At 40.0% G+C, this 26,738-nt stretch overlaps 2 protein-coding genes across 2 annotated transcripts; one reads left to right on the top strand and one right to left on the bottom strand.

The window, feature by feature from the left end:
* The first annotated feature begins 3,438 nt into the window (after window positions 1-3,438).
* Window positions 3,439-7,452, top strand: LOC116331779 (sphingosine 1-phosphate receptor 3). Its single transcript, XM_031754569.2, has 3 exons — window positions 3,439-3,466; window positions 3,925-4,185; window positions 4,589-7,452. The coding sequence occupies exon 3, from the start codon at window positions 4,661-4,663 to the stop codon at window positions 5,792-5,794; it is 1,134 nt and encodes a 377-aa protein (XP_031610429.1). The 5' UTR covers window positions 3,439-3,466; window positions 3,925-4,185; window positions 4,589-4,660; the 3' UTR covers window positions 5,795-7,452.
* shc3 (SHC (Src homology 2 domain containing) transforming protein 3) lies at window positions 7,367-26,738 on the bottom strand. Its single transcript, XM_031754662.2, has 12 exons — window positions 24,472-26,738; window positions 20,331-20,401; window positions 16,855-16,918; window positions 15,595-15,714; window positions 13,944-13,997; window positions 13,606-13,657; window positions 13,398-13,527; window positions 13,119-13,266; window positions 11,626-11,710; window positions 11,347-11,538; window positions 10,110-10,435; window positions 7,367-9,970 (listed from the first exon to the last, which is right to left on the bottom strand). Exons 1-12 carry the CDS (start codon window positions 25,105-25,107, stop codon window positions 9,842-9,844), a joined length of 2,007 nt encoding a protein of 668 aa, XP_031610522.1. The 5' UTR covers window positions 25,108-26,738; the 3' UTR covers window positions 7,367-9,841.

Here is a 26,738-nt window from a genome sequence, read left to right as displayed (position 1 = left end):
ATATAGTAACTATTAAGTCTAATATACCCTAGTAAGCTATACTACTTTTTCCTTTGGGAAGGTACCATCTGTGCAGTCTGCAATTCTGTTGAAGAAAGATATTGAATCTATTTAATTATTCTTGAAAAATAATTTCTGGGCATTTTTTTTTCACACTGCATCAAATTAAAGATGATTACGTCGATTAAGCATCACGAGGTGGAGGGTGGGTGGTTCCCTATTTTTTTATTTTTTTTTGCTGGGAGTTTTAGAACCCTATTAGTTAGGTTGCTTACTCTTTAAAATACCACAATAGGGGGGATGGAGTAGGTTCAAGTTTATTAGATTGATCAGTTTTGCTGAACTATGAAATATTTTGGGTGCAGTGTATTTTTTGCATACAGGTATAACAGAATAGCTTTAGTGTTTTGTTTTTTTTAACTTGAGTATGAACTTATACAAAAAGCAGCAAGATATTAAAAAAACAGTTTTATTGATTAAATAACACACTATATCGGATTCATATCGGTATCGGCAGATATCCAAATTTATGATATCGGTATCGGTATCGGACATAAAAAAGTGGTATCGTGCCATCTCTAGTACTGAACTGTAGTTCAAGTATTTTGTTCCTTTATGCATGTTCCTTTATTCAAATTTGGAGCAGCTAAAAGCAGAAGATACATGAAAGTGGAAACAATGTGCGTGTCTGAATGCAACTAAACTTCCAGTAACCTTTGGCGTGAACCACGTTAATAACCACAGGGTGCTTCCACAGCACTGTGCCTCTGAAAATTGTGAAAATTGTGACTTCTAGTGTTTTGAGGCTTTTATTTTTGCACATTCAGAGTCACTGTATTTTATGCTTGTAAAGTAATGTCAGTCAGTCTGGCACTGGGTACTATATTGAGGACTCACTGTACTATCACTGAAGTCAGTTCCATTGGCAGAATCTCAAAAATCATAACCATCAGATTACTCTCACAGCTGGAAACAAATGAAATAGAAAATTAAAAGTGCTGCATTTAACAGTTAAAGAAGGTAAGAGCACTAAATATCCCTGCAGCCAAAGGAAATGACAGAACTAAAGACCTATTTCTGTCTGTGTGGCCTTCCTATGTTGGCAAATCCTAGACTAAACTGTGCCACAGCTGAAATTATGCCCCAGAAACCTCTCCGAGGCCTTGTTCTGTTAAGAGACCGCCATGCCTAGAAATACTGCCGCCACAAACCCACAGGGCAGGAGGGGACTGTCCGCTTCAGATTTGCAGCTCAGACTCACGGGGTGTGTTTTTTTGCCTCAAAATGGCGAGGGTGAAATTAAAGGCAGCGTCTTCATGTAATTGCACATGGATGTGCCCACTGCCCATGAATCTGACCCCAGCTCTTGCACTCTAATGAAAGGTTGAGAGCTTGAACAAGGCAAAACCCTGGCAGAGTGATGGCTACAGGGATTTCAGCCAAATAGATTTTGTAATGTGCCCATAGTGCTATAGCAAAGGGCCCTTATCTGTATTCTATCCGGCCATTTTCATTTAACCACTAGTTCTCCTGTTTGAATGAGAGGCTATTATCTTAGCAGTCAGAACAAAGCCACATTATAATCAATTATGAATGTCTCTGGGATATGTTATCCAAATAGGTATTTGCAAGTGTACTTTCTTTTTGTATAGCATTACTATAGCATGAATAATGGATATCTTTATAGGTTTGGGCCTCGAGTCAAGTTAAATTGTTAGTTAAATGTTCTATATATCTATAGAGAGCAAGTTGACCTTGTGCAAAGCTATTTAAGAAAAATAGACACATCAAAAATTTGATGCATGCGTTATTATACTGCAGGCCAAAAACGTCCAGATATATGTAAAGCAGTACAGGCTGCAACATTAAACTGATGTTATATGGTAAGGTCTCTGTAATTATAAGTGAATAATGTAATAGATATTAATGCACTAAAATAGAGGTTGTTAAGTCAATAACTTTTAGCCATAGAGTACTTCAACATTGTGCAGCTATTACCTAAAGAAATTATGTTAATATTGACCGCCATGTCACTTAACACTATATGCTATAAAAAGTCCAGGGCCGACTGTAGCTTAGCAGTGGAAAGTTTCCCTGAGGAATGGCCTTACCATCTGTGAGGCCAGCTACTCTGAGGGAAGCAAGGTTATACTGTACAGTACTTTCAAATGATGGGTTGCAGCTTGTAGGTTATACTTAAATAATATGGCATTATAATAGCAGGAAATTGCACATAACACACACAGTGCATTGATGATTTAGGGTAGTTGTAAAACATCAGATCATAAAGAGTGGAAGCTACACACACAACTTGTTTAATTAGTGTCCTGCACACAGGACGATTCAGCCCGGTTTGAACCAAAGACGCGGCTGTCTGCAAAGGAACAATTTAGTGAGGGTGGTCTTGAAAAAGTGAAAAGCCCCCCGCCTCCACCCATGCTCCTCTTCTGTAGGCTATGAATACACATAAACATAGACTCACTCTAACCACATATTATGGGTTAGTACTTGCTGATGGTTTCATATTTGGAACTACGTTTATGTAAATGCAGATGTGAGCCCCACATCACTGCAGTTTGCTGAAAAACCCAAGGTTTTTCCGACCATGCTCCCAGTCTGTTAATCCAGCTGCCTTTTACATACACCCACTCCGTGATTGGTCCCAGATTTGCTGCGGGTCCGGAGTAACTATTTGGCTTTTTCCCTGAAATTTTTCCCATTGCTGCTGGCACAGTGTGTGACCTGCAGGAAATGACTGAGAATTGTGACTGTAACAATGCTAATGGACCGGTGCCAGACCGCAGCTGTTTATTTAACCACACAAAGCATTCTTCTGGGTTAATAGCCACAGACACTCCAAGATACTGACTATTTAATGATTTGGTCTGAGACACAGTACAGTATGTGCTTGGTTTGGGGGGAAAATTGCAAAAAGCTAGATGTGTGGCACCGTATCAAGCAAAGCAATAAGGTTCCTAGCAGTGGAAGCAGTGACTCAGTTATTCTGGGCTCGAGCTGCAGACTTTTGTTTGAAAATGGAGCTTTGTGTTTTAGTCCTACGTGGTTCGCTGTGTTTCGTTCCAGTCAGGGAAGTCTTAAGAATCTCCTCACAGCGCTTTGTCACATCTGTTTTAAGGAGTTATCATCTGTCAGTCTGCCTCTCAGACTCTTTAGTACCAGCCCTGCCCATCCTTCCTGGATGTGAGCTCACAAGAGAAAGACCAGAACAAAGGATGGGCAGCAGTCATACACTCTTACAGCACCGCTCTCTCCTTTGGGTCCACGTCAGATAAAAAGTTGTGATTTGCATTCTTTTCACAGGTTTTATCAGCGGTTTACATCAGTTGTTGTGGCTAGCATTTTGGTTTTTCTTTCGATACTTATCATTTATTATTTGTAGTTAAAAAAACAAAAAATATTACCAGACTGCTGACTTCCCACTGGGATTCATCATTACCTGAACCAGGTCAGAACCTCCACTCAACCTAAATGCGTTATTTCACGTGAGTCCAATGTTTACATTTAAACATTGGACTCATGTGAAATAACGCATATGCTCTGGTAAACTCCGGTAGGACTGTAATATTACAGTCCTACCAGAGTTTTAAGTAGCCCAGAGATATATATTTAACATTGCTGCTCACATTAAGAGTCACTGTTGTTACCTAGTGAGCTAGCAATGCTGCCAAAGCTCTTTAAACAAACAAACAAACAATCATACCCAAAACACTTTGGTGTGCAGGCAAACGATAAAAACAAGTAGGTTTGCACCTTTGGTTCCACAGTTAATAAAACCCTAAGTAAGTGTTTTGTTCTGAGTGCTATAACGAACATAGCTGAGGACAAAGTGTGAGAATGAATCGTTGAATCTTGTGTCCACACACATACCTCCGGTCGGTGATGCGCTTCTGACCCCCGGAGTAGCCTCCCTGCGCTCGCAGTCCGGGCTGAAGGAGGGGAGGGAGGGGTGTGACTACCAGCCGACCGTCGACAGTTTCCAGTTTCCAGAGCTCAGTGAAAAAAAAAAAAAAAAAAGATGAGGAGCTGCTCTCTTCTGCCGAACAACGAAGAAAGACTTAAAGTTCAACAGAAAAGAAAGGAGCTAAGATAATCGACTGCGATGAAATGTGCGTCCAAAAGTGCGGGATTGACTTTAAAAACAAAGCGAACTGCGAGCATCCAGAGGTAAGTTGCGTTAAGGCTGCTTGTTCTTTCTGGGAGATTTAGACAGCTTGAAGCTGCAAAGAAAACTCAGTAATTAAACTGGTGCTATTTGCTGAAATCAGCCGATAATTTACACGTGACGACTGTGCCAGAAATGTGCTAATTTTATGCATAATTAGGTGTTTTCAAATGAGCAGCTTCAATTTTCAAGACTCCTGTTTCAAAAGAAAGGGGAAAAAGCGACATCAGAGTTTATTTTAAGGTGTTTTTTTACAATAGCGAGTGTGTTTCTGGTGAATAACCTTTTGTTTCTATAATTAGTGGAATTTAATCAAACAAACCGATAAACACAAGGACAATGATGGCAGCATGATGATCTGTAAATTGGCTGCTCTCTATAATAACGCTCAATCTACTCCTGCAGTTGAACACAGTGGACACTGCGCTCCCTGCTCAAGTCTGACCTCGAGTGTCGGCAGCTGGTATTTTTCGGACAATGATCAACTCTCAGATCCAGCTCCACTACAACTACACAGGAAAGCTGGCCAACCGGCCAAGCATTGGCGTGAGCCCCGGCACTGTGGACACCAAAACCGTAGTTTTCCTCATCGTTTGCAGCTTCATCGTCTTGGAGAACCTCACAGTGCTTGTAGCCATATGGAGGAACCACAGGTTCCACAACCGCATGTACTTCTTCATCGGTAACCTGGCAATGTGCGACCTGCTGGCTGGAGTCGCTTACCTGGTCAACCTGCTCCTGTCTGGAGAGAAGACCCTGCAGCTCTCACCTGCTCTCTGGTTTGTGAGAGAGGGGAGCATGTTTGTAGCACTTGGAGCCTCCATTTTCAGTCTCCTGGCTATTGCTATAGAGAGACACCTTACTATGATCAAAATGAGGCCTTATGATGCAAACAAGAACTACAGGGTATTTCTGCTCATAGGGACCTGCTGGCTGATTGCTATATCACTTGGAGCTTTGCCTATTCTGGGCTGGAACTGCCTGAATAACCTCCCTGATTGCTCCACAATCCTCCCTCTTTACACCAAGAAATATGTTGCTTTCTGCATCACGGTTTTCATACTTTTGCTCTCAGCCATAGCCATCCTGTATGCCCGCATCTACATCTTGGTCAAGTCCAGTAGCCGAAAGGTGAGCAAGCACAGCAGTTCAGAGCACGCCATGTCCCTACTGCGCACTGTCATCATCGTAGTTGGAGTTTTCATCGCCTGCTGGACTCCCCTCTTTGTCCTGCTCCTGGTGGATGTAGCGTCCGAGCAGAGGTCCCCCATTCTTTACAAAGCCGACTGGTTCATTGGGCTGGCTGTGCTCAACTCCGCGATGAACCCAGTCATCTACACTCTGGCCAGCCGCGAGATGAGGCGAGCTTTCCTGGGTCTGGTTTGCGGCTTTTGCTACAGGGCGAAGGCGTCTGTGAACGGAAGCGGAAACAGACAGTCCCTGGAGCCCAGCCGCAGCAGGAGCAAGTCGTGGAGCAGCCAGAACCAGCAGGGCTCCAGGCAGTCAGAGCCGGAGCGAGGACAGGAGTCAGACAGGGGCCACGGAGAGGTTTCAGTGGTAGCTGGAGCAAGCAGAGGTACCGCTGAGGCTGCGAGTGACAGAGAAGATTAAAAGGAGAGAGGAGTAATTTACAGTAATACTCTGAGCTTACGGGCTTGTGCAGTAGTCACAACGGAGAGCATTGTTCCCAAAAAAAGGGTTTCTTTAAATGAAGGGTAGATTTCTGACATTAGCTGCAGGGCAGTGCTTTCTTTTTGCTATATGTTCATCATCTGTAATGTATAGCTCTTTCAAGTCCAGCCTCCAGTGCTCAAAACTTGCCAGAGTTTGGAGTCACATTGTCCTATTTTTGTTGTTGGGTTTTTTTGCTGGATAACAGTCACTTCCATGACTGGTGCTCTTACCCTCAACAGAAAGGACTTTTACCTCCGTAGTTGCAGCTGTGAGCTCCTATGATAAATAAGAAGCGAAAATTTACCCGCAGTTACCAAATAAGTGCAATTATATCACTGCAAAAACCAATGTAATGAAGAATGATTGTAGACTATCGTTATTGCAATGACACACAGCTGAAGGTATTTATTAATCTACGTAGTTTGTATTTACTCAGTAATCCTACAGTATGCTGGGCAGTTACTGTAATCTGCATTGTATAATAACCAAGGCAAGAGTTACTCATAGCGAAGAAACAAACAGGTGCTTTTTTTGTATTATATCAGTAGCATTGGGTTCAAAATGAAAGCGTTTGCGATACAAGGGCTCCATCTGCTGGTGTTACTCAGTACTGCTGCATGTTTACTATGCAGCTACAGCAGTTCTTTGTGTGCGTTTGCTTTGAGCTTTAAAAGCATGATGCTAGAAAGCTGAAGACTGTAAAGAGGCACGTGAATGCAGCATGTGAAATACAAATTGCACATATTCATGTTAGATTAAAAAAAAATCATCTTTCACTCAGTAAATTAAAATGGAAAACTATTAAATTTACTGTGTAACAATTCATTAGAATCACCTTATGGCCAAGAGAGTGCAGCTCTGCTTTGTTTATGAAAAGAACTTATATAAAGGCTTGGTTCACCAAAAAAAAGTATTTACTGTGTAATCTAGCCATGCTTTTGATTTTGTTAGTCAAGATTTAGAAGCATGGGTCTCACTGTAGCTCACCTGGCTGTACAGGTGACTCAGTGCTGAAGGCTGCTGCAGAGGTTCAGCTCTGAGTCTGACCCAGACCATTTTCTGCATGTCCTTACCGCAACTCTTTTCCCTGCTTTCCTGTCCACTCCCTGTACTGTACCATCTAATAAAGGCTGAAAATGCAAAAGAAAAGAAAAAGAAAAAAAAAAGATGTAAAATATTATGTTTTAAAGATTTCTGGAGGCAATCTAACACACAATGCATATACACTAAGTTGTGTTTTCCATGGCTCATAACATCTATTTCCTAAAACCAATTTCCAGTCACTGTGGACAATCCACAGACCGCACCTGGAACTTATTTACTCTTACTTTTCATGGGAACTAATATAAATAGTGCGGACTGTGGATGACCCAGAGTAACATATCTCAAAGACAAGTATATGTGAATGTGGGTAAATTAAAACCACCTGCGCGTTTTAGATGAGAAATCTGTGACTCATGAGCAGAAATATTAATACCTGAAACTATTACAGCAGAGAAACAACAGCGATTCTACACATTCACGGTTTTATTGCCAACAGTCATACAGAATAATGATTAACTAATACAACCAAAAGATTAAATCTGTAAACATCATTTGGACTTGTTGTCTCTATGTTTTTATTTCCTTTTTTCCCCCCAGTTTTTTTTAAATACCTGTCCCAAAATAGTGAGTTTCTGTGTGATTTCCTCTGACAAAGATTTATATTTAGAATCTCAAAATGATACATTTATAATATATAATAGAGAGGGAGGGAGGGTGGGGGACAGATAGTGAGAGGGAACAGTAGTCTCAAGCAGCAACACGCAGCAGGGCAAAAACACAACCTCTAGTGAACAGGCATGCCCCATTGAAGATCAGCTATTGCACTTTGAAGGAAGAGAGAAAGGAGAAATTAAAAACAAACGTTGTACAAATAAAAGGCACATTTTCATCAACAGAAATCTGGAAAGACGCCATGTTCTTAGTTTTTTGTCCCAGTGAGGAGTTTGGTCATTTCTTTAAGTCTCAAAGCTGATCCTCGGCGAGATTCGAGTACGGTTGCTTTTGATATACGCTTTGTTTGTTTGGAATTTTGCACATTTTCCCAAAGTGTTCCTACAAATTCAGATTTTAGAAATAAAGCTTCTTTTTTTTTACATTAGCAGAGTGCTTTTAAATAATTTAGCACATTATTCTTTCTTCAGAGTTATTTGATTTGATGAAATTATGTCGCAAAGAAGTGGAGAATGCAAAAGTAAATGACAAAATTCTCTTTGTGTCCTTCTCCATTGGGACACAATGAATCAAACACATTAACCCAAAACGGATGTGGTGGATGGTTTTTTTTTGTTTTGTTTTTTAAATTTTCACAAGGACCCCAGTGCTGTGGGTTGTGAGATGCATGTACTGTACACTCCCTCTTGCAGCAAAACACAGGCACATTATATTACATTGCATCTGTCTTGTCAAACTCATTGAACACATGCTGATTTGAGTTCAACTGAAGTGATCCAGTGCATATCAAATACAATGCCCCATTCATTTGGTATCCATCGGTGTCCTGACAATAGTAAGGATAAGAGCATTAAAAAAAAAAGAAAAAAAAGTCAGTTTCCAGTGCTGCTGTGTACCACTTCTATGAGCTTTTTAAAAACAACATAAATACTAAACTGTCCAGAGGAATGAGAGCGTACAGTGGATTGCAAACTGAAAATTAATGGTTAAAAACTGGCTTAAAAGCTGTATTTTCCTTTCAAACGCAGTTATCCAAAGCACATGTAACTGACAGGGGTAACTATCCAACTCTAGGGTGACATCTTGTGGCAAAGCTGTTTTTATCATAAGACGTCGACACGCTGAGAAATCAAAAGCTAACATCAGTAACTGAAAACGATCGAAAGCATTTTAAACATTCGGCGTAAACGCAAGACACTCGTCTGACACGCGTGAACTAAGTGACCTAACTTTGTTTTGTGCTATTCGTTTCAGATCCTTCAAATAATAATAGTAATAATAATATTTAAGATTTTAAAGGTTCACAAAAAGCTGAAAATGTGAATCAAAGATGTGAGAATATCCATTGCAAGCCCCAAAACTAATCACCGACTATACACCTAAAAGAATTCAGCGAAAAACCAATTCGGAAATAGTTTGAAAAGCATATATTTTTTGTCTTTTTTAATTTTTTTTACAGTGTCAGCATACATAAGCACCTCTTTCAAATAAAGGGGTATCAAGGTCTACGAACATGGCCACGAGAACGGTTGATTTTAAGTCATGCGACTGCAGTGACACGAGAAAATACTTCATAAAAAACTTTATCGTTAAAGCCATTGACAGCACTGTGAAAGGGTGGCTGTTTGCACCCCCTCCCCCTACCCAACAATTTGTGACAACTGCAAAGCAAAAGAAAAGAAAAAAAAAAACACATTCAGGCCTGAACCCCAATAAAAGCTAGGTTTTTCTTATAGTGACTAATCGAATAAGCTGTCACACTGTTGGTGAGATTAAAGGACGTTTTTCCGAACGTAATTTCGTTATAAAGAGCGTTTCCGTTTCCTCAACCTCTTAGCCGACGGTTCCTGTAGAAATGTGGTTGTGCTTGACAGACAAAACTAAAGTTTCAGATTTTTATTCTAAAATACTCTTGTTAATACCTCTTTGAGGTTTGATTTGCGCTTTGTCTAAACTACAAGAACAATAGTCTTTTTCTTAATCTTTTAAAACACCAAATCGAGATATTGTGTCCAAATGCACCTAAGTCTTCTCAAAAATATAGCATTTCAGTCATCACGACAAAATAATAACAGTTCTCTTTTGTTTTTTTCATCTTTAACAACTCCTGCATCTTCCAGCGTCTCCGGTTAAGTAACTGCAGATCAGTTTGTCTCAATAACTCTTTGAGCGAACGGAGCCTTGAAGCATCGACTCGTGTTTCATCTTCAAGCTCCATAGTGAGAGGCCATTGTAGCGCTTCCTATTATCGGTCAGGCATCGCAAGCATCACTGTTTCCTTCCCACAGGCTGTAGGAGACACAGTTCACTCCCGGCTGAAACAATCGGCAGGTTGTTGTCACGGTGATGGCCAATAAGGTGGCTAATGCTGTCAAATATGTGATCTTTTGTCCGTACCTTAAAAAGAAAAAGGAAGACAGATATTCAGAGTCTGCTTTGGTCTAATGAGAGTTTAATCTTTTACTTTCATGCATTCACAAAAGAGTTAATGAATCAAGCTCCATGTGTCCTGCTACACCCCCCTCACCCGTCTTACCGTGCCTTCAGGGTCCACCAGCAGTAGGTGTTTGGCAATTCCATTGTGCATGCCTGTCAGTACGTAGGACCCTGGGTTGGTAGTGCTCTTACGGACGAGAAAGTCCCCGTCATTTTTCAGAAGTTTCTCAGCATCGCGGCGACTCATTTTACCGTGGTACCACATTTGGCCCTCCAGCTCCTCCTGAGCCCGAAAGGCCAGAGAGCGCACAAGCAGAGGGCTCGAGTTGTCCACGGATGCTGCCTTGTGAAGACCGGATACCTGGGACTGGACCTGTCCCTGAGACAGCGGCTGGGACTGGGACTGGATGGCATCTTCGAAGGGCTCTGGCACGGTGAGGACAGTGCCAAAAGGTGAGTTAAGAGAGGAAAAGTAGGTACAGGAAATTAAAAATTTAAATCAGCATAACTATCAAAAATGGGGCTGCTGGACTGTCAGCTACCTACAAAGGTATCAACATATAACTTAACCAGTCAGAGTCAGTCAGTCATTTGTTTGGATGGTGAGGAGCAGCTCAGAAACTGTATTAACTGTAACTGTTGTGTTTTTACTTGTTATATTGTTATCTGTTAGTCTTGACCAGGTCTCTAATGGAAAAAAGATTTTAATCTCAATGACTTTTACCTGGATTAAAAAAAGATAATGATTAACATGAACTCACTAAAATGTGATTATGCTGTTATAGAACTACAGTAGGTGGACATTGAAGTCTGAATTTAAACATTTCCAAAAGAAACATTCACATTTAAATTGCACAGCTCATGCGTTACATGTAATTTGTGTCATGGTGTCTTCATGTGTATGCCTTTGATCTTCCATGTATATTAATAGCAAAGCTAAAGCTGAAGTTAGAAGGAGGAAGGGGACAGCCACACACTGCCATTATCACAGTCATCCTTTTGTCTTCATACTGACATGATGTTATTATGACGCCGAGCTTAAGTCACTGAGAAACAAAATCTGGGAAACCTCTATAATTACGAACTCTGATTCTAGTCGTCTTACAGTATTATTCTGAAGGAAGCCTACAGATACTATTCAGCTTCTTTCTACTGCTTTATCATACAAGCTTTAAATTATGTTTTCATCAAAGTCATGAAAGATACAAAGTGAAAATAAATAAAAATGTACTGGCAAATGTTAAACTGTGTATACCATAAAAATAAATCAGACAGTACTTCCAAATCCGATATCTGAATACAAACTGACTTTTTAATACAAGGTAACCAAGTCTTACTCATATCAAACAGGTCCTTCTGTGGGCTCTCTTTGGCTGCAGCTGCCATGCCCTTTGTCACATTTTCAGCCTCTGCCTGGAGAGCTGCGAGCACCTGGGCATCGATCTGCTGGGTGTTCACATAGGTGGGCATTTCCTCTGCATTTGGTACTTGACCTTTAGTCTCTGGGAGTCCACTTATATCAAATGATCCTAGATGATTTGAAGAAACAATCATTTATACTTTTGAAGACATAAAATGTTGCAGAACTGAATATCTTGCATAGTGGACGTACTTACCCTGTTGCATGAAGAAAGTCTTTCTTTCATCTCCCCAGCTTTGCCGCCCTTGGTAATATGTCTGATCGACAGATCCTGGACCCATCTAATGACATGCAGAAAAACACTGGATATTTGAGATTATTTTGAAATAAATGATGATGTGTTGATAAGGTTTAAGACTCATTTAAGTATTGTTTACTTTTTATATATACTCACTGGACACTGTATTAGCCACACCTGCTGAATCGCTTGTTGACGCAAATGTCTAATCTGCCAATCACATGGCAGCAACTCAATACATTTAGGCATGCAAACATGGTCCAGGAGACCTCCTGAAGTTCAAACTGAGCATCAGAATGGGGAAGAAAGGTGATTTAAGTGACTCAGAACATGGCACGGTAGTTGGTGTCAATCAGGTTAGTCTGAGTATTTTAGAATCTGCTGATCTACTGGGATTTTCCCACAAAAACATGTCTAGTGCTTACAGAGAAAAGTCCAAAAACAAAAGGAAATATCCAGCGTTACTCAGGATTAAATTCCTTGTTGATGTCAGAGGTCAGAGGAGAATGCCCAGACTGCCTCAGGTTTATATAAAGGCAACAGTAACACTCATTGTAGCCAAGGTAGGCAGAAGAGCATCTAGCAGCAGAAGGCCACACTGGGAGACACTCCTGTGAACTAAAAACAGGAAGTTGAAGCTACAGTGGTGTTGTTGGGGATGTTGGGGATATTTTTATCCAAACTTCAGGCCATTAATACCAAAAACTACTTATTCTGCTTGAGTGTTATTGCTGACCACGTTTACACCCACAGTGTGCCCTCTTCTGATGGCTGCTTCCAGCAGGAGAATGCTCCATATCACAAAGCTCAGAGCATCGCAACTTGGTTTCTGGAATATGTCATTAAGTTTACTTTATTCAAATAAAGGCAAAAAGGGGTTCAACCAAGTACTAGTAAGGTGTAACTAATGAAGTGACCAGTGAGTGTATATTCATGATTTCAGCAGGATCTCATTGGGCAAGTTTCCATTTAACTGAGATCTTGAAAAATGTCTAAATGGCACCCAGCAGTTTAGGCTAAAATCAGACAACTGCTATGTGTAAGCAAAATCACCAATGTAACTGCAGCGGGTCCAACAAGACTGAGTGTCCTGAGCATGACCATTAGAGCTGCCAGAGTAAGCTTCCAAACTATTGGAGATTACAGTTCTTAAGACACCTTATAATTTAGATGTATTATCATTAGGTACACTGACAATCTAGAATACTGGAAACATGCTTAAAAAGGAATATAACAGGAGTATAAAAGAGGTGAATCTCTGGTCATGGAGTGTGCATTGTGTCATATTCACAGAAACTTTCAAACCACATCAATGAAAAAAAAAAGTGATCATTATTGTGATCAGTGATTTCTTCCCCATATATCAGGACACAGGATGACACATTAAAAATAGCCAAACAATTTGTATACGTTTGTTTACAAAAGAAACACAAAGTTAAGCTAAGCTGTACCTGGCAACCATCTGCATTTTGATTGGTCAGCCTGGTGTCAATGAAGCCTCCAGGGGGAGGCATCTTCCCGGGGATGTTGTTATAGTAAGGGTGCTCTGCTGACTCCTCCTCTTCCTCTGTCCAAGGTAACTCCTCCATGTTTAATACCCTGAATAAACACTTCAGTCATGAAACTTAACACTGTACTGCATTGCTGTGCTGTATTTGATAAAATTATCACCATCTATATTTGCTTATGTTAGTGAACAGGTATTTTGTGATGCACTATTTTTATCTCACCTGTCATGTGTGGAGGACAGCTTGCTTGAGGGACACTGCAGGTACTGCTGGAAGCGAAGGTCAAAGGCCTGGCCGATGGTACTGATGACGTCCTGGGCTAGTCCATCAGAGCACTCCAAGATGTGGCATGCTGACAAGAGTCACAGCAACACATTTTCATAAGCATGACGCTGCAAGTCTACAGAACGTTTAATCAATGAATGCTCACCTCTTCTGTTAACTGGGTCCTTTGCTACATAGGCAACATAATCTGTTGTATCCTGTAATGAAAGATACATCTTGTAAAACACCACTGATATGATTAAAACTAATTATAAAATAAAACAAACAGAATTATAAATATTAGAAAGATATAGTGTAAAATTTTATAATACGTTCTATTAAAATAAAATATCTATTTGATTGGCAGTGTAATGCATGCCAGTACTTAAAACAGCACTTATAATTGTATTAAGATAATTTTTAAACATCTTTAACAAATTTAGTGTTTTTAAAGTCAAATTTCAAGTACTTTTTAAAGATTATATCTGTTATTTGAGTACTTACAGGGTCTCCACCTGATGCAAAGGAGATGGACTGCATGTGATGGTTGGCTATAATCTGTCAAGAAGAAAATACAGTGCATATGTGTTATCACATGGTAACATGTATACATACAAGCATATATGAAGTCACTATGTTCTCATGTGTACTGATGAAATGATAAAATTTCACCATCTGGTCTTTTATTAAAAAATTCTATAAAAGCTGTCCTTCAACCCCTTAAAACTTCTTGGCAATAAAACTAAAAGATGCTCCTAAAGGAAGTATCTTTCATTCACTTGTTAGGAGAATGTTCAAACCACTATACTATGGAGCCATTCCAGTGAAAATGGTAAATAAAATAAAAATAAAACACAGTTATTTTTGAGGTTTCAAGCATGTTTCACAACATGCCAGTGTCGTTGTCGTTTTTTTGGTCTTTACACCAGCTGTTTCCAAGTTCATTAAGGCGTTAGTAACTTTAGCCCACTTTCCATTGTGTTCAGCCAGTTGCAACAGCTGTCTGTTCAGATACGCGGAGAGAACCTGAGTTTCATGGCATTGCAGTCTGAATCATGACATTTGTAAAAAGTGTTATTGTACAGGTATTTCCTTGGAAGTATTCTAGGAACTGCTAAACTACTATTTTAGACTCAATGCTGTGTTCTTGCCTGCAGATTTTTGTTTTTGCTAAATCTCTGGATATTCATTTGAATAGATTACATTGAACAGATTTATGCTGCAGCTAATTAACTGCAGTGTTGCCTAACAATAACTTGCCTTTTCCATATTTAACTCTCATAGTTTGATGTTTTTCGTTGGTTTTCTTAAGCTCATGCTTTATTCAAACTTTATTAAATGTTGGTTTGTGGTTGCTTAGATAGGTTGTCCAGCAGCCTACAAACACCTGCTTGTTGCTAATTTGGCTAGCTTGTAGGTCTGGATTGTAAAAAACATCTTTCACATATATGTCCGTATTCATGAGGTGCAACAACAATACAGGCAAAGGAATAGGCAGCATTTAGATTACTGAAGGACGAGCTCATGTGTTTCAATTTACATTGCAGTGACAATAAAAGTGGATTTCATTACACAACAGCTTTACTAGCATTTGTTTGTTCCTTCAATACCGTTTTCGTTCTCCTAAATATTTATCTTAGGTGAACTCAATGGCCACGCAACAATTCAAGGGGAACTCCAACATGCTATTGCTTCACATGAGTTCGGCTTTTAGTTTGTTTTTAGTGCAGTTTGTCTGTGTTTGTCTATACTTCTATTTCCTTTTGTACCAGGGTGTATTAGGATCTTGCTTTTTTCTATCAGAAACTACAAACACTCAAATCAAAGATTAGAGGGGTGTTCTAGCATTTAAGGGAAACTGCAACATGCTTTGTAGCCTTGTAGCTATGTTAGGTGGATCAATCACTCCCCTCAAAGTTGGGATAACTATAACTAGGTACATCCCCAGGGGTTAAACTGCCTTGAGCTTTATTGGTCTCTGGTTGTCACATTCCTGCTAGTCTCCTCCTGTGTGTATGCCTCTTAAACTCTAAAACTCTTAAAAAAACAGAAACTCACTTCCTTGATGTTATTGTCTTAAGCAGGAGTTTTAATATTAGCAGTAGCATTATGTATTTCTACAACATGTTCATTTTTAACAAAGATCCTGACTGACCTGTTTGCAGTCAGGGGTCATCAGGTTGAGGCTACTTGTGGAGATGTTTAGGTTGATGGACATGCCGGCAAACTGCAGATTGCTCTTCCCCAAAATACTGGACAGAGCTTTGGATGGTGGCTGTAAGGATCAGACACAATAAGACACAAATAAAAGCAAAACTGATTAGAATAGAGACTTGAAAGGTAACAAAATCAGAAGACAAGCACCTCAGAAGCTCCCCAACAAACATGTAGGCTCTGGAATTGTTTGCATCCTGGTACTTTTTGAAACCTCTACTAGTTTCCTTTGGGCAGTTTCCGCTGTTTATGCAAAGGTACGCTAACCAGCTGCTGGCTTTTTCTCTTAAACATAAAACAGTTCCTTTACACAGCTCACTGATGCATAACTGAAGTGCAACTGCATAAAATCTGTGGTAACATGATTGTTGCAAACACACAAACATGCGCTTTTCTCCTGCACGGAAATCCAGGCAGATGTTTTGCCAGTAAGAAAGACAAACAGGACTGTAAAGTGTTGGACAAGATATGTCCAATAAAGGTAGGATTGAAAGAAGCTAGAAAAAAATAGTCAAAACCCATTCAAAATTCTCCACGTGAAGCTGATGTCACAAGCGTGTGTCTGTCACACAGCCAAACCAGCAGCACCTTATACCAGACATCGATTCTAAGATGAAGAAAAACTAGCCTGCTTGGATTTTGTGTTATGTACTCTTCCCTGACATTTGAACAAGCTCTAGAGAGGAGAGCAATGCTTCATTTCACACCCCACATTAAGACACAGATCCTCACAGGCTGTGGACGCACACACAGAATACAGACGCTCACATACATGCGCACCCACACACACACTAGCTTGGCGTCCTGATCACAGATATTGTGCGCTATATGAGTCACTAAGCACTGTGTGCGGTGTGCAGTGCATCGTGGGCTGGAGCTACACCCACGCACACAGTCCCATACCTCTTCATCTCTCCCTCTTCTCTCCTCAGCCTCTCTCTTCTCTAATCTCCCCCTCTCTCCCTCTTTATTTTCCCTCTCTTTTTATATAAACCAAGGAAGGAAAGGAAACATAGAGATGGGACGCTATATATAGAATGTGCATGGGTAAATTAATATGTAATGCCATTTCCTATTTTTCCAGCTTCTGTATATCTTACTAACATTCAGGTCTCGTGGAGTGGGCATTACTTTTCCTGTGATTATGCCATTCTTTTATCCTTCTTCCCTCCCTCCCATTCTGTACATCCATGCAAGCTACCTTTCTCTTCCGCAGAGCTCCTTTGGTCCCTGGAACAGCCTCACACACCAGGCTGATGGCTTCCCTAGAAGGAGAGCAAGAGGAAGATAAACTTGTAATTTTGATTGTATTGTATTTGCAGTAACTAATCATCCCAATCATACACAAGAAACATATTCTGTAACTTGGTACTAAACCTCTCCACACAAACATGCCCACAGTGATGATGTTAGTGCAGTAATGTTCAGCAAGTTCGACGTATTTATTTAAAATTTTAGTCTAGCATGCTAATAATGATTATTGGCACGCAACACAAGGTCCAGTGGAGGCTGATGGAAACTTTGTGGGTTTTTTATTCAGATCTACAAAATAGTTTTTCTAGTTTCTAAAACCACAACATCTACCTTGTGGCAGTGCACTGAAAATTTGAATCTCCCAGGAGCAGTAGGTGACACATCAACAAAGTTGCCACGATTCATCCTCTGGGAACCTGAATGTGTGCATCAAGTTTAATGGCAGCTCTTCCAATTCCTTCAACCAACCCCGTCATCCAAAAAGCTGTGCAACCAGCTTGGTTTATGATTGGGACGGGCATCCCATGATGCTTATGGCTAAGGCACAGATGGCATGCCTGCATGGCATGCTCATTGTTTGATTTTCAGGGGGACCTTTGCTGCAGGTCATATGCTACTGTTTCCATTAGTTCCTTTCTATCTCTGTGCAAACTGTTTTGAAAGGCAAATTGTCAATAATGAAAACTGTCAGCTATCATATTTCTCAAAAAAAGAATATAAATTCTTTCTTCTAAGACCAACATGAGGTTCACATGTTTGAGTTCCCCTAACTTTCATAATGCCCCAAGGATACAAACTCCCAAAGTCCCTTTCATGTAGTACCATCAACATTTTAAATTAGCCCACTACTTTGGTCTATGCTAAAATGTTTTAAAATGGAAACATAACCTGACAGCCTCAACTGTGCTTTGTGCTTAGTTTTAATTTGTTAGCATGCTAACATGCTAAGACAAAATAATAAATATAATAAATATAAGGTGAATAGAACTGCTAGCATGAGCGTGAGCTTTGTTTTGGATTTGGAAGTTACTGATACTGATGCTTCTCACTCACAGTTTTTGAAAGTTTGACCAAAAAACTACAGATAATTACATGTTGATAAAATGGCATTGGCTTATAGAGATTTAAGTAAAACAAACAAACAAACAAACAAAACCCAGAATTGTAGTGTTTTGTTTACAAATACTCTTGAAATGCATTAAAGGGAAATCTGAACACGTCTCTCTCTGTATGTCTTTTTTGCCATGCTTCTCCATATTAGAGAGAAACATAAGCACACAAACACACAGTGGCAGAGAGAAAGCCTGCTACTGTGTGCTAGCTAATGTTACCAACTTCAGGAAGTCAAGCAGAAAAGTAGACATGACACGAACCGATTCGCTGCCGCCCTTTGCCTCACTGCACATCGGTCAATGATTTCAGAGGCAGAAAACTCCATGCAAACAAAATGTGCATCCTAAATGCACTCTAAAGTCATATATCCCTAAAGTGTTACATTTTTAAATGTACCGTTTTCTTCATGCAAGTTTCATTGTGCTAAGGCATGGCAGAAGGCTCCTCTGTCCACCATTACCTTATATTTTGTTCAAATATTGTTTAATACAAAATTGGCTTAATACACAAAATCAATGCATCTATTAGTGAGATGTCTAATGATATAATGCATTTGGCCACAAGCAACTACTCAGCAATATTTTTCTAGATACTGACAGCAAATGTTTGGATGCATAATTTGTTTTTAAATTTTCAATACTGAGTTTGAAAGTTGAAATGAATATACAAAATATTTTGTTAATAATGACTAATCTCTTATTGTCCTATGGCTGTTATGTTATGCTATGCTATGTTATGTCTTAGATAGAAACCAAACTGGTAAAAAAAAAAAACAACACACATCACAGGTTCAGTAATTATTACTACGTAAGTTAGTCACTTGTACGTAATTCCTACCAACAGATGTAAGAAAGAGCAGTTTTATTAACCTCAGCATGTGAGGGTGCTTATTTAGCACTCTTTCATCGGTTGGATCATAAAATGTATTTTTCTACTCTTCTTATGTGTTTGTAAATTGGTTCACCTTTCAGAAACCAGATGTTGCTAACTTACACTTTCACAATATTCGTTATATTCAACATACGGTTATAGCATCATTTTTCTTTTCTTTTTTTTAATTGTTCTTTTTTTTATTTAATCAATTATTATTTATTAATTATTTTATCATACAGCACAAAATGTCAATTCAATAACAATGACATAAAAATTAGGATTGTGAAATATAATTTTAGCTCAGGTGTCATATGAATACTGGGTGCTGAAACCACATCTTCAATACTATCTGACAATGAAAAGATGCAAATACTGCTGATGTGGATAAAACCTGAGTTCAGCCTACTCTAAAAGACAACCTTCCCGGTATTTACTGGTGGTGACAAACATTTGGCATGGGACCAAGACCCAGCATACCAAAAGGTCAAATCCGGCTCACTGGAAGGCTTTGGGAAAACTGAAGAATGCAAAAGAGGGCATAGATTTCCAATTTTTAAATTTTTTGGTGAGTTATACAACCGTCTTACAAAGAAAAACAAAATTGGGGCCTGCTATAAATCATCGAAGTAAAAAAGTAACTGATAAACTCTGATAAAAATAAAGCTATGGCATTTTATTGTTAATATCTTCTTCTATTCTATCTTTTTGTTGTGGTTATGTTTTGTTTTTACAGTCAATCCACAGTAAATTTACAGGAAAAAGTTACTAAAGTGGCATTTCTTTGCTGCACTTATTTTTCTTAAGACATGTACTTAAACGTCTTCACCTAAAAGTGCCGCCCACGACCCTGAAAAGGATAAGCGGAAGCGAATGGCGGGATGGATGGATGTTTGACACCCCCACATCCTTTTGTTATTGATGTGTTTCGGTTGTTTATTAGAAATAAAATAATGGATTTAAATAGTTTTAAATTTGGAAATTGTTCATTGCTGAACAATTTATGTGTGTGTGTGGACGGGACCAAAAATTGGTAGTTTACTATACTTGTGGGGACAAACAGCCCTTGTGGGGACCAAAATCTCAGTCCCCACAAGTGTGAAGGCATTTTTGAGACTCAAAATGTGGTTTTAGTGTCACGGTTACAATTAGGTTATGATTAGGTTTAGGGTCAGGGTTAGGCATTCATTTTTGATGGTTAGGGTTAGCGTAAGCGGCTAGGGAAAGCATTATGTCAATGAGATATAACCACAAGGATATAAATACACACACGTGTGTGTGTGTGTGTGTGTGTGTGTGTGTGTGTGTGTGTGTGTGTGTGTGTGTGTGTGTGTGTGGCTGTTTAAGTATTTTATCAAATTAAAAACTGTCATTATAAGCAAGACTCCATTCAATTTCAACTTGTCTTGTCCTTGAAGAAATATAAATGTGTGACCATACCTTGTTATTTGTGACCTTGTAGTGAAATCCAGGGATCTCATCGACCTAAGGACTTCTATACAGCCCAGATACTGCAAAGTAAGAATGAAAACCCTGTGTGAAATAAACAAAGACTACACATCATTATGCACAAAACCAATCTTTTGTTACCTTTCAAGGGCTAAAAAAAAAATTACTGCAGTCTTTAAGAGCATACAAAATCACCACACACACAAGTTTTGACACTAGGGGCTTGTTCTAGAAAGGAAAGAAATGGACCCATTGTTTAACATCAGGCATGACACAGTTATTAAAACTTGTGACGCATGCATGACTTTCAAAAGCAGTGGGGGCATTTAAGTCAAGTTATCTTTAGCATTCACTTATTAGCTACTCTGAAACAAAACAATATTAAGTTTAAGATGAAGAGACTGTATTTGTTTGGAAAGGAAATATAAAATATTGAGTTTCTCTAACTTTTTAAACACTCACTGGCCAGTTCAATAGCTAAATCTTGCTAACTCCTGGTAGGACCACCTTTTGGTCCCTGAACTGTCTTAATTCTTTGACGAATAGACTCAGTGAGGGGCTGAAAACATTCCTCAGAGGTGGCAGGAGGCTATCATAGAGTGAGAGGCAGCGTACACCCTGGACAGGTCACCAATCTGTCGCTGAGCTGCATCTAAATATCGCAGCAGAAACAGAGACAAAAGTTTCCCAATCTTCTGTTGTCCAATTTTAATATCAGTGTGAACTGTAGCCTCAGTTATTTGTTATTAACTAACAGCTGTGGCACCCAGTGTGGTCTTCTGCTGTTCAGATATGCTCTTCTGCATACCTTGGCTGTAACAATGGGTTATTTGAGTCCTTGTTGCCTCCCTCTCAGCTCACAGCAGTCACAGCACTCTCCTCTGACATCTGACATTAACAAGGCATTTTCACCAACAACTGCTGCTCATTTGATATATAAACCCTAGAGATGGTCATGTGGAAAAATCCCAGTAGGTCAGCATTTTCTCAAATACTCAGACCAGCCTGTCTCACGCTAACCACCATGACATGTTCAAAGTCACTTAAATCGCCTTTCTTTATGATTCTGATGCTTGAGCTTCAGCAGGTCTCTTGGACCTAGATGCCTAAATGCCTGATTATATATGACAAAAAGTTAAACAGGTGAAATCTGAGACCTTTTTGAACAAAACAAATTAAAATAATTATTTTTTTATGTATGCTTTTGTAAAAAAAAAAAAGAGCAGCAGCATTTTGAATGTCTCTGTAAACAAAACAGACTTCCAGACACACCAGTGTTTCCACTCTGTCCTTTAAAAACAGCCAGTTCAAGAAACTAACTTGTTACAATCATAAATTTCCTTTTATAACTCTGTGTCTGTTTCTGCTCAGCATTTTGCCCTCAAACAAAAATATTATTTTGTCAACATGATGTTCTCAAATTGCCTATGTTCTCTATTTTTATAAGGGTGTGTTTGAAGTGCGTGCTTTAGCAGGGCCAAAAATACATCAAGCACTTCTAAAATTAGCAGAGCTCTATTCTGAGCTCGCGCAGGGTTTATATTCCCTTATGTTGTATAAGAACACACATAACCGACTCTAAACCAACTCTAAAACTGAATTTCGGATTAATAACTAGGTTTCCAAGTGATCTAGATAAAAAAAATACAAACTGTAATTAAATTCAAACATTTCTAAATATTTAAGCCATACTGTATATTGCATTGTTTAAACCTCCTTCTGCTACAGTGCTCATTGTGTGCATTATCTAAAAGTTTCTTCTGCATGACAAAGTGTGAAAAATCCATTAGTTTGTGCTCACGAACACAAATTGCCCCATCTTTTCATGACAGCATGCACAACTTTTAAACTACTCTTTTAATAGGAAGTATATTTGGTGTCTGCAGCATGTTTTTTCTTGAGACTCTTTGGAGGTTATCATCCTGTCAACCGAACGACCACCTTCAAGTGTGGCTTCTTTCCCCTATTTTAAAGGTCATCAGGTGAAAATTTGTGTATATTTATGTCCAGAATCATGAAAAAAGGAACATTTGTGTCCAAAAACAGGAATCAGTGGATAAAAAGTAACAACTTTCTCACAGACTGCTTTGAGACTGTGTTGGTTCTGTACAGTCTAGACAGGATAATCAGGTCCAGGAAATAATGCATGTGATCAATAAAAAGAAATAATTATTGGTCGTAATTGAATTTAATAATCAAATAATCATGTAGGAATTGTTGGGGGGGGGGGGGGGGGGTTAGGCAGTAAAACATTTATGCGATACAACTTTTGCAGTGCAGCAATGCGGTCAGGAATAATAACATAATATAATAAATATAAATGACTGGATTTATGTCGATCAGGTGGCCAAGCACACGTTTGCCACATCGGCTTGTCAAACGATCGATACGTCAGTGTTATTTGGTTCTGAAATGCAAACAAAGCAGGTCTAAGAAATGTAGAAAGCGATCGGTTAATTACAGCTTTACCGATCTGTATTTCTTTTATTGTTTATGTGAACATAGTATACAGGAAAATAAATAAGCAACTTAAAGAAGTCCAGACGCTTTTCTTTGCAAACTCCTTTGACTACGATGACCTGGATGACTGAGAACCTTCACAGACATATACAGGAAAACCAATTCTATACATATTATTCTGTTAGTATTTGTCACATATTGCTCCTGTAAGTACAGTGGTACGCTCGTGGTAGCCTCGAGTACTTGGAAGAAAGGACAACTGGATTTTCGTTAATTTAAAAAAGGCTTCTTGCCTTCCTTTCAATCATTTGTGACCTGGATGACTCAGAACCTACACAGACAGTGGTATGCATATAGCCTGACCTCTGACCTTCCTAAAAACACAATGAAATACTAGCAAAGACCCCTGTTAAATATGTTCGTGACAGAAACTGCTACCAGAAAAACCTTAACATATCTAATGTGCATTTCTTTTCCTTTTTTATTTTTTAGAAACACAAGACTAGTACGAGTTAAAAGTGAGAGTGTAAACAGCATCACTGTCAGTCAATGCCGCTTGGGAGTAATGGTGCGTGATGTGCGAGGAGTGACCACATGACGCTAATTAAAAGTGCTGTGAGCAGAACACCACGTTGAACTCAATACACACGGGACTGAAACCACAGGGAAAGCCGGGGGTGGAGGGTGAGCACAGGACGGACCCATTTCCCCTCTCACAGTGTGGTTGCTTTCAGCGGCATTGACTGGACAAATAAGTGCTCTCTGCCTTAATGCAGTTAATGGAATGTCACGCTGGTCACAGATACTGTAGGCTTTGTTTGGGCTAGCTGTAGTAGGTGTCATATGATGGCAATCGTAACTTGATTTGGAATATAACACATTTCCCCTGGCAGTGATGGCCTTGATTTTCATTTTTCTCCAAAAAGCTGCATTTCTCTTTGCAGTGCAGTATAAGACAAGGCAGGAAAAATAGCAAAATTATTCCTTTACTTCACCCAGTAAAAATGTCCCCCCCCCTCACACCTTAAAGAGCCAGGACTCTGCATCATCACTCCTTATGCTAGTGACTCATTGCCGGCATGATGACATTCGCAGCTCCTGTAGTTGTGCGCCAACTTGCTCACCTTTAAATGATGTACGACGGTTGGACAACAGTAACAGCAGCCAGTGATAAGTGTAATAAGACAAGGATGCTCCGAATATCTTTTCCCATTCAACCCATTCACTGTTGGCAAGCTAAAGCAGCCACAGAGGTGCACAATGTACAGAAATAACTCATCACCATGGTTACAAAAGCATAACGTTGCCTCTCTGTATACATGAGACTGGCCAAAATATCGGAGAAATGTAAATGTTTACACAATGTTCACATTGATAATTACCATTTTTGTTTTGGTGTCATGAGCTTTTCCTCTACTTTTCCCCTTAATGGTGACCTTCTCCTTTTTTCCTGAATTATTCAATGCCAGTTTTCCGGTTGCTGCTATTTCACCCAGCCTACATACACCCACTCAAGGGCATGTTGTGAGAAACTACATTATTCCCACCCCACCCACCCCCACTTGCAGGTAGCTAAAACTCGACTCATTCAAAGAAAAGAGAGAATGGGAAAATGACTGGGATGAACAAAGAACAAAACGAGACGGTGGGGGGAAAGAGTGAGTCCACCAACCTTTACAATGTATGTGACTCCGGGACCAGAGATCTTCTCGTTTGAGTGTAGCCATCCTTTGGAGGGTTTGCTCACCAGTCCACCGCCTCCACCTGGATTCCAGTCCTCTCCGCTGGGCTGGTGCTCATCCAGCCTGCTCTTCTTGCTCATGCTGACAGATAGCTCCAGCTGTGAACAGGGGGTTGAATGGGAGGCCGAACTGCACAGAGAGACACCCACACCAGAGGCTGCCGCCGCCGCTGTAGCTGCGCTGGGACTCGGGCCACTGGAGCTGCCTGAGCCTGATCCCCCACCCCCCTGCAGCTTTGACACAGCCAGGTCCTTAACGGCCGAGGGCAGACCCTTTATGCCGAGCAAGCTGCCGGAGTTGCTGAATTTCAGGCTGGACACCTTGTTGATGAGGGTACAGAGGGTGGTGCCTCCATCTTCCAGGTGGTCAGAGCCGTGGCCGGTGGGGTTGCTGGAAGGAGCGGTGGCGGAGGAGGGCTGAACCTCAGTCGGGGGTGTGTAAGACGTCTCAGCTGCAGACTGGGGGGTGGCCGAGACCTTGGGGTTCATGGACAGGCCGTGAAGAAGCTCATCGACGGATGTTACTGACTCATTTCTGAAGCGGTTGTATTTGGTACGGTGAAGCATACCCTTCTCTCTCTTTGCTCTCTCCCCTCTCTCCACCAACCAACGCGCACAGCCTGCCTCGTTCACAAGCGTGCTGGCAGACGTGGCTGAGCGGTGCTGATTACCCTCTCCTGTAACATAGCAGCAACGGTAGGCAGCAAACGCCTTTTTAGCAATCACAGGCCACCTGACTGTAATTTTCTCTATTGAGGTTACAGTGGTGGTTGTGTTGAGCTGCTGCTGCTGTTGTCGCCAAAGTCCAATCTGCTCTCTGTAAAATCCAGAGCTGCAATCCAATCCGTCAGAGAAAAAATATACAGACACAATCCATGGAAACAACACTGAAGCAGAGGGAGGGGGAAAAAAGGATGGAAAGGTCTCTAAAAGGCTTCCAGTGTTGTGGTGCAGCTTTTAGTTTCCAGCAGTGACGCTGCTGCTGATTTCTAGCTCAAAATCCAAAAAGTTAAGAACAGAAAAAGATCTGTGTTGTTGATGATCACGGACACTGCAAGGGAAGAGCAAATACTCTCTACTGACTGCTGCCTGCCTGCCTGCCTGCCTGCCGGCTCAGAGCTAAAGCATGACTCACTGATCTGAGAAAACCTTCTCAACAAAAGGCTTGCTGAACACTGCAAATCACTTCCTGTTGGAGGGAGAGGAAAAAAAAAAAACCTCCCACTTACAGCACACTAGAACCAATCAATTTTTATATTCCCCAGTCTCATATTCATTCTCCATAATTCTTTTCTCCTTATTTGTTTTTCTGTGAAAAGGAAATGAGGGATGAGAGGTAGCTTGATTGTCTTAGTAACTTCGTGAAATAATCATTCATATTTTGCTGGAATTTGCGCCTTGAACAGTGCCATAAAACTGACGACCTAATAAAAGTTTGATAAAAGGATGACACACCATAAACTAATCAGTTAGATGACAGTAAATGAAGTGAAATATGTAATGAAAACATCCTTTTAATTCACAGCTAAATCGAAGCGCCTGCCAAAATCTTATGGCACAAAAATAAAATAGACAAAATGATGCAAAAGAAATCTTCATAAATCATCAAGAGAAGCAATATTGCAAAATTTTAGTATGATTGGAAATATGTGAAACATTAATATATTGCCCATGTTCAAGTATAATTGCATATTGTGAGCAGATATCAGTCCTGGACCACTCACCAAAATCTACCACCAGTTATTTCCACAGCTATTTATATTCGAGCATCAATTATATATAAAAGGACTAAAGCAATTTTACTGTTTTAAACCTAAAAATGTTGAGAATCTGCAATAGGAAAAAACAAACAGTTCAACAATGAAGCAGAAACAGATTCACAGCCAGTTTAAAATACCCAGCAACTGGTCCAGGCTGAACTGCATGAATTATACGACTCAAACAAACACATTCTGAACGGCATGTTTCTCAGGCAGATAAGTCAATGAAATAGCCAGATGGATAAAAGGAGAAAAAAAAGCTTCAGAGTCTCCTTAAAACCAACAGCAATGAAGCATCTTTGTCTCCCGGCAGCGGAAAGCACACATTCATATAAAATGTCCTCAAGAGCATCTAGCAACGGCGAAAGACTGACACTCATTCATAAGCAGCTTCCGCTCTCACTGTGCTGCAGATTTCGCACTGCAGTCCCTCCCAAT

Source organism: Oreochromis aureus, linkage group 7, assembly GCF_013358895.1.
Source record: "Oreochromis aureus strain Israel breed Guangdong linkage group 7, ZZ_aureus, whole genome shotgun sequence".
NCBI classification, from domain to species: Eukaryota; Metazoa; Chordata; class Actinopteri; order Cichliformes; family Cichlidae; genus Oreochromis; species Oreochromis aureus.
Note: the sequence above shows the minus strand (reverse complement) of the source record. Positions and strands in the feature narration are given on the sequence as shown.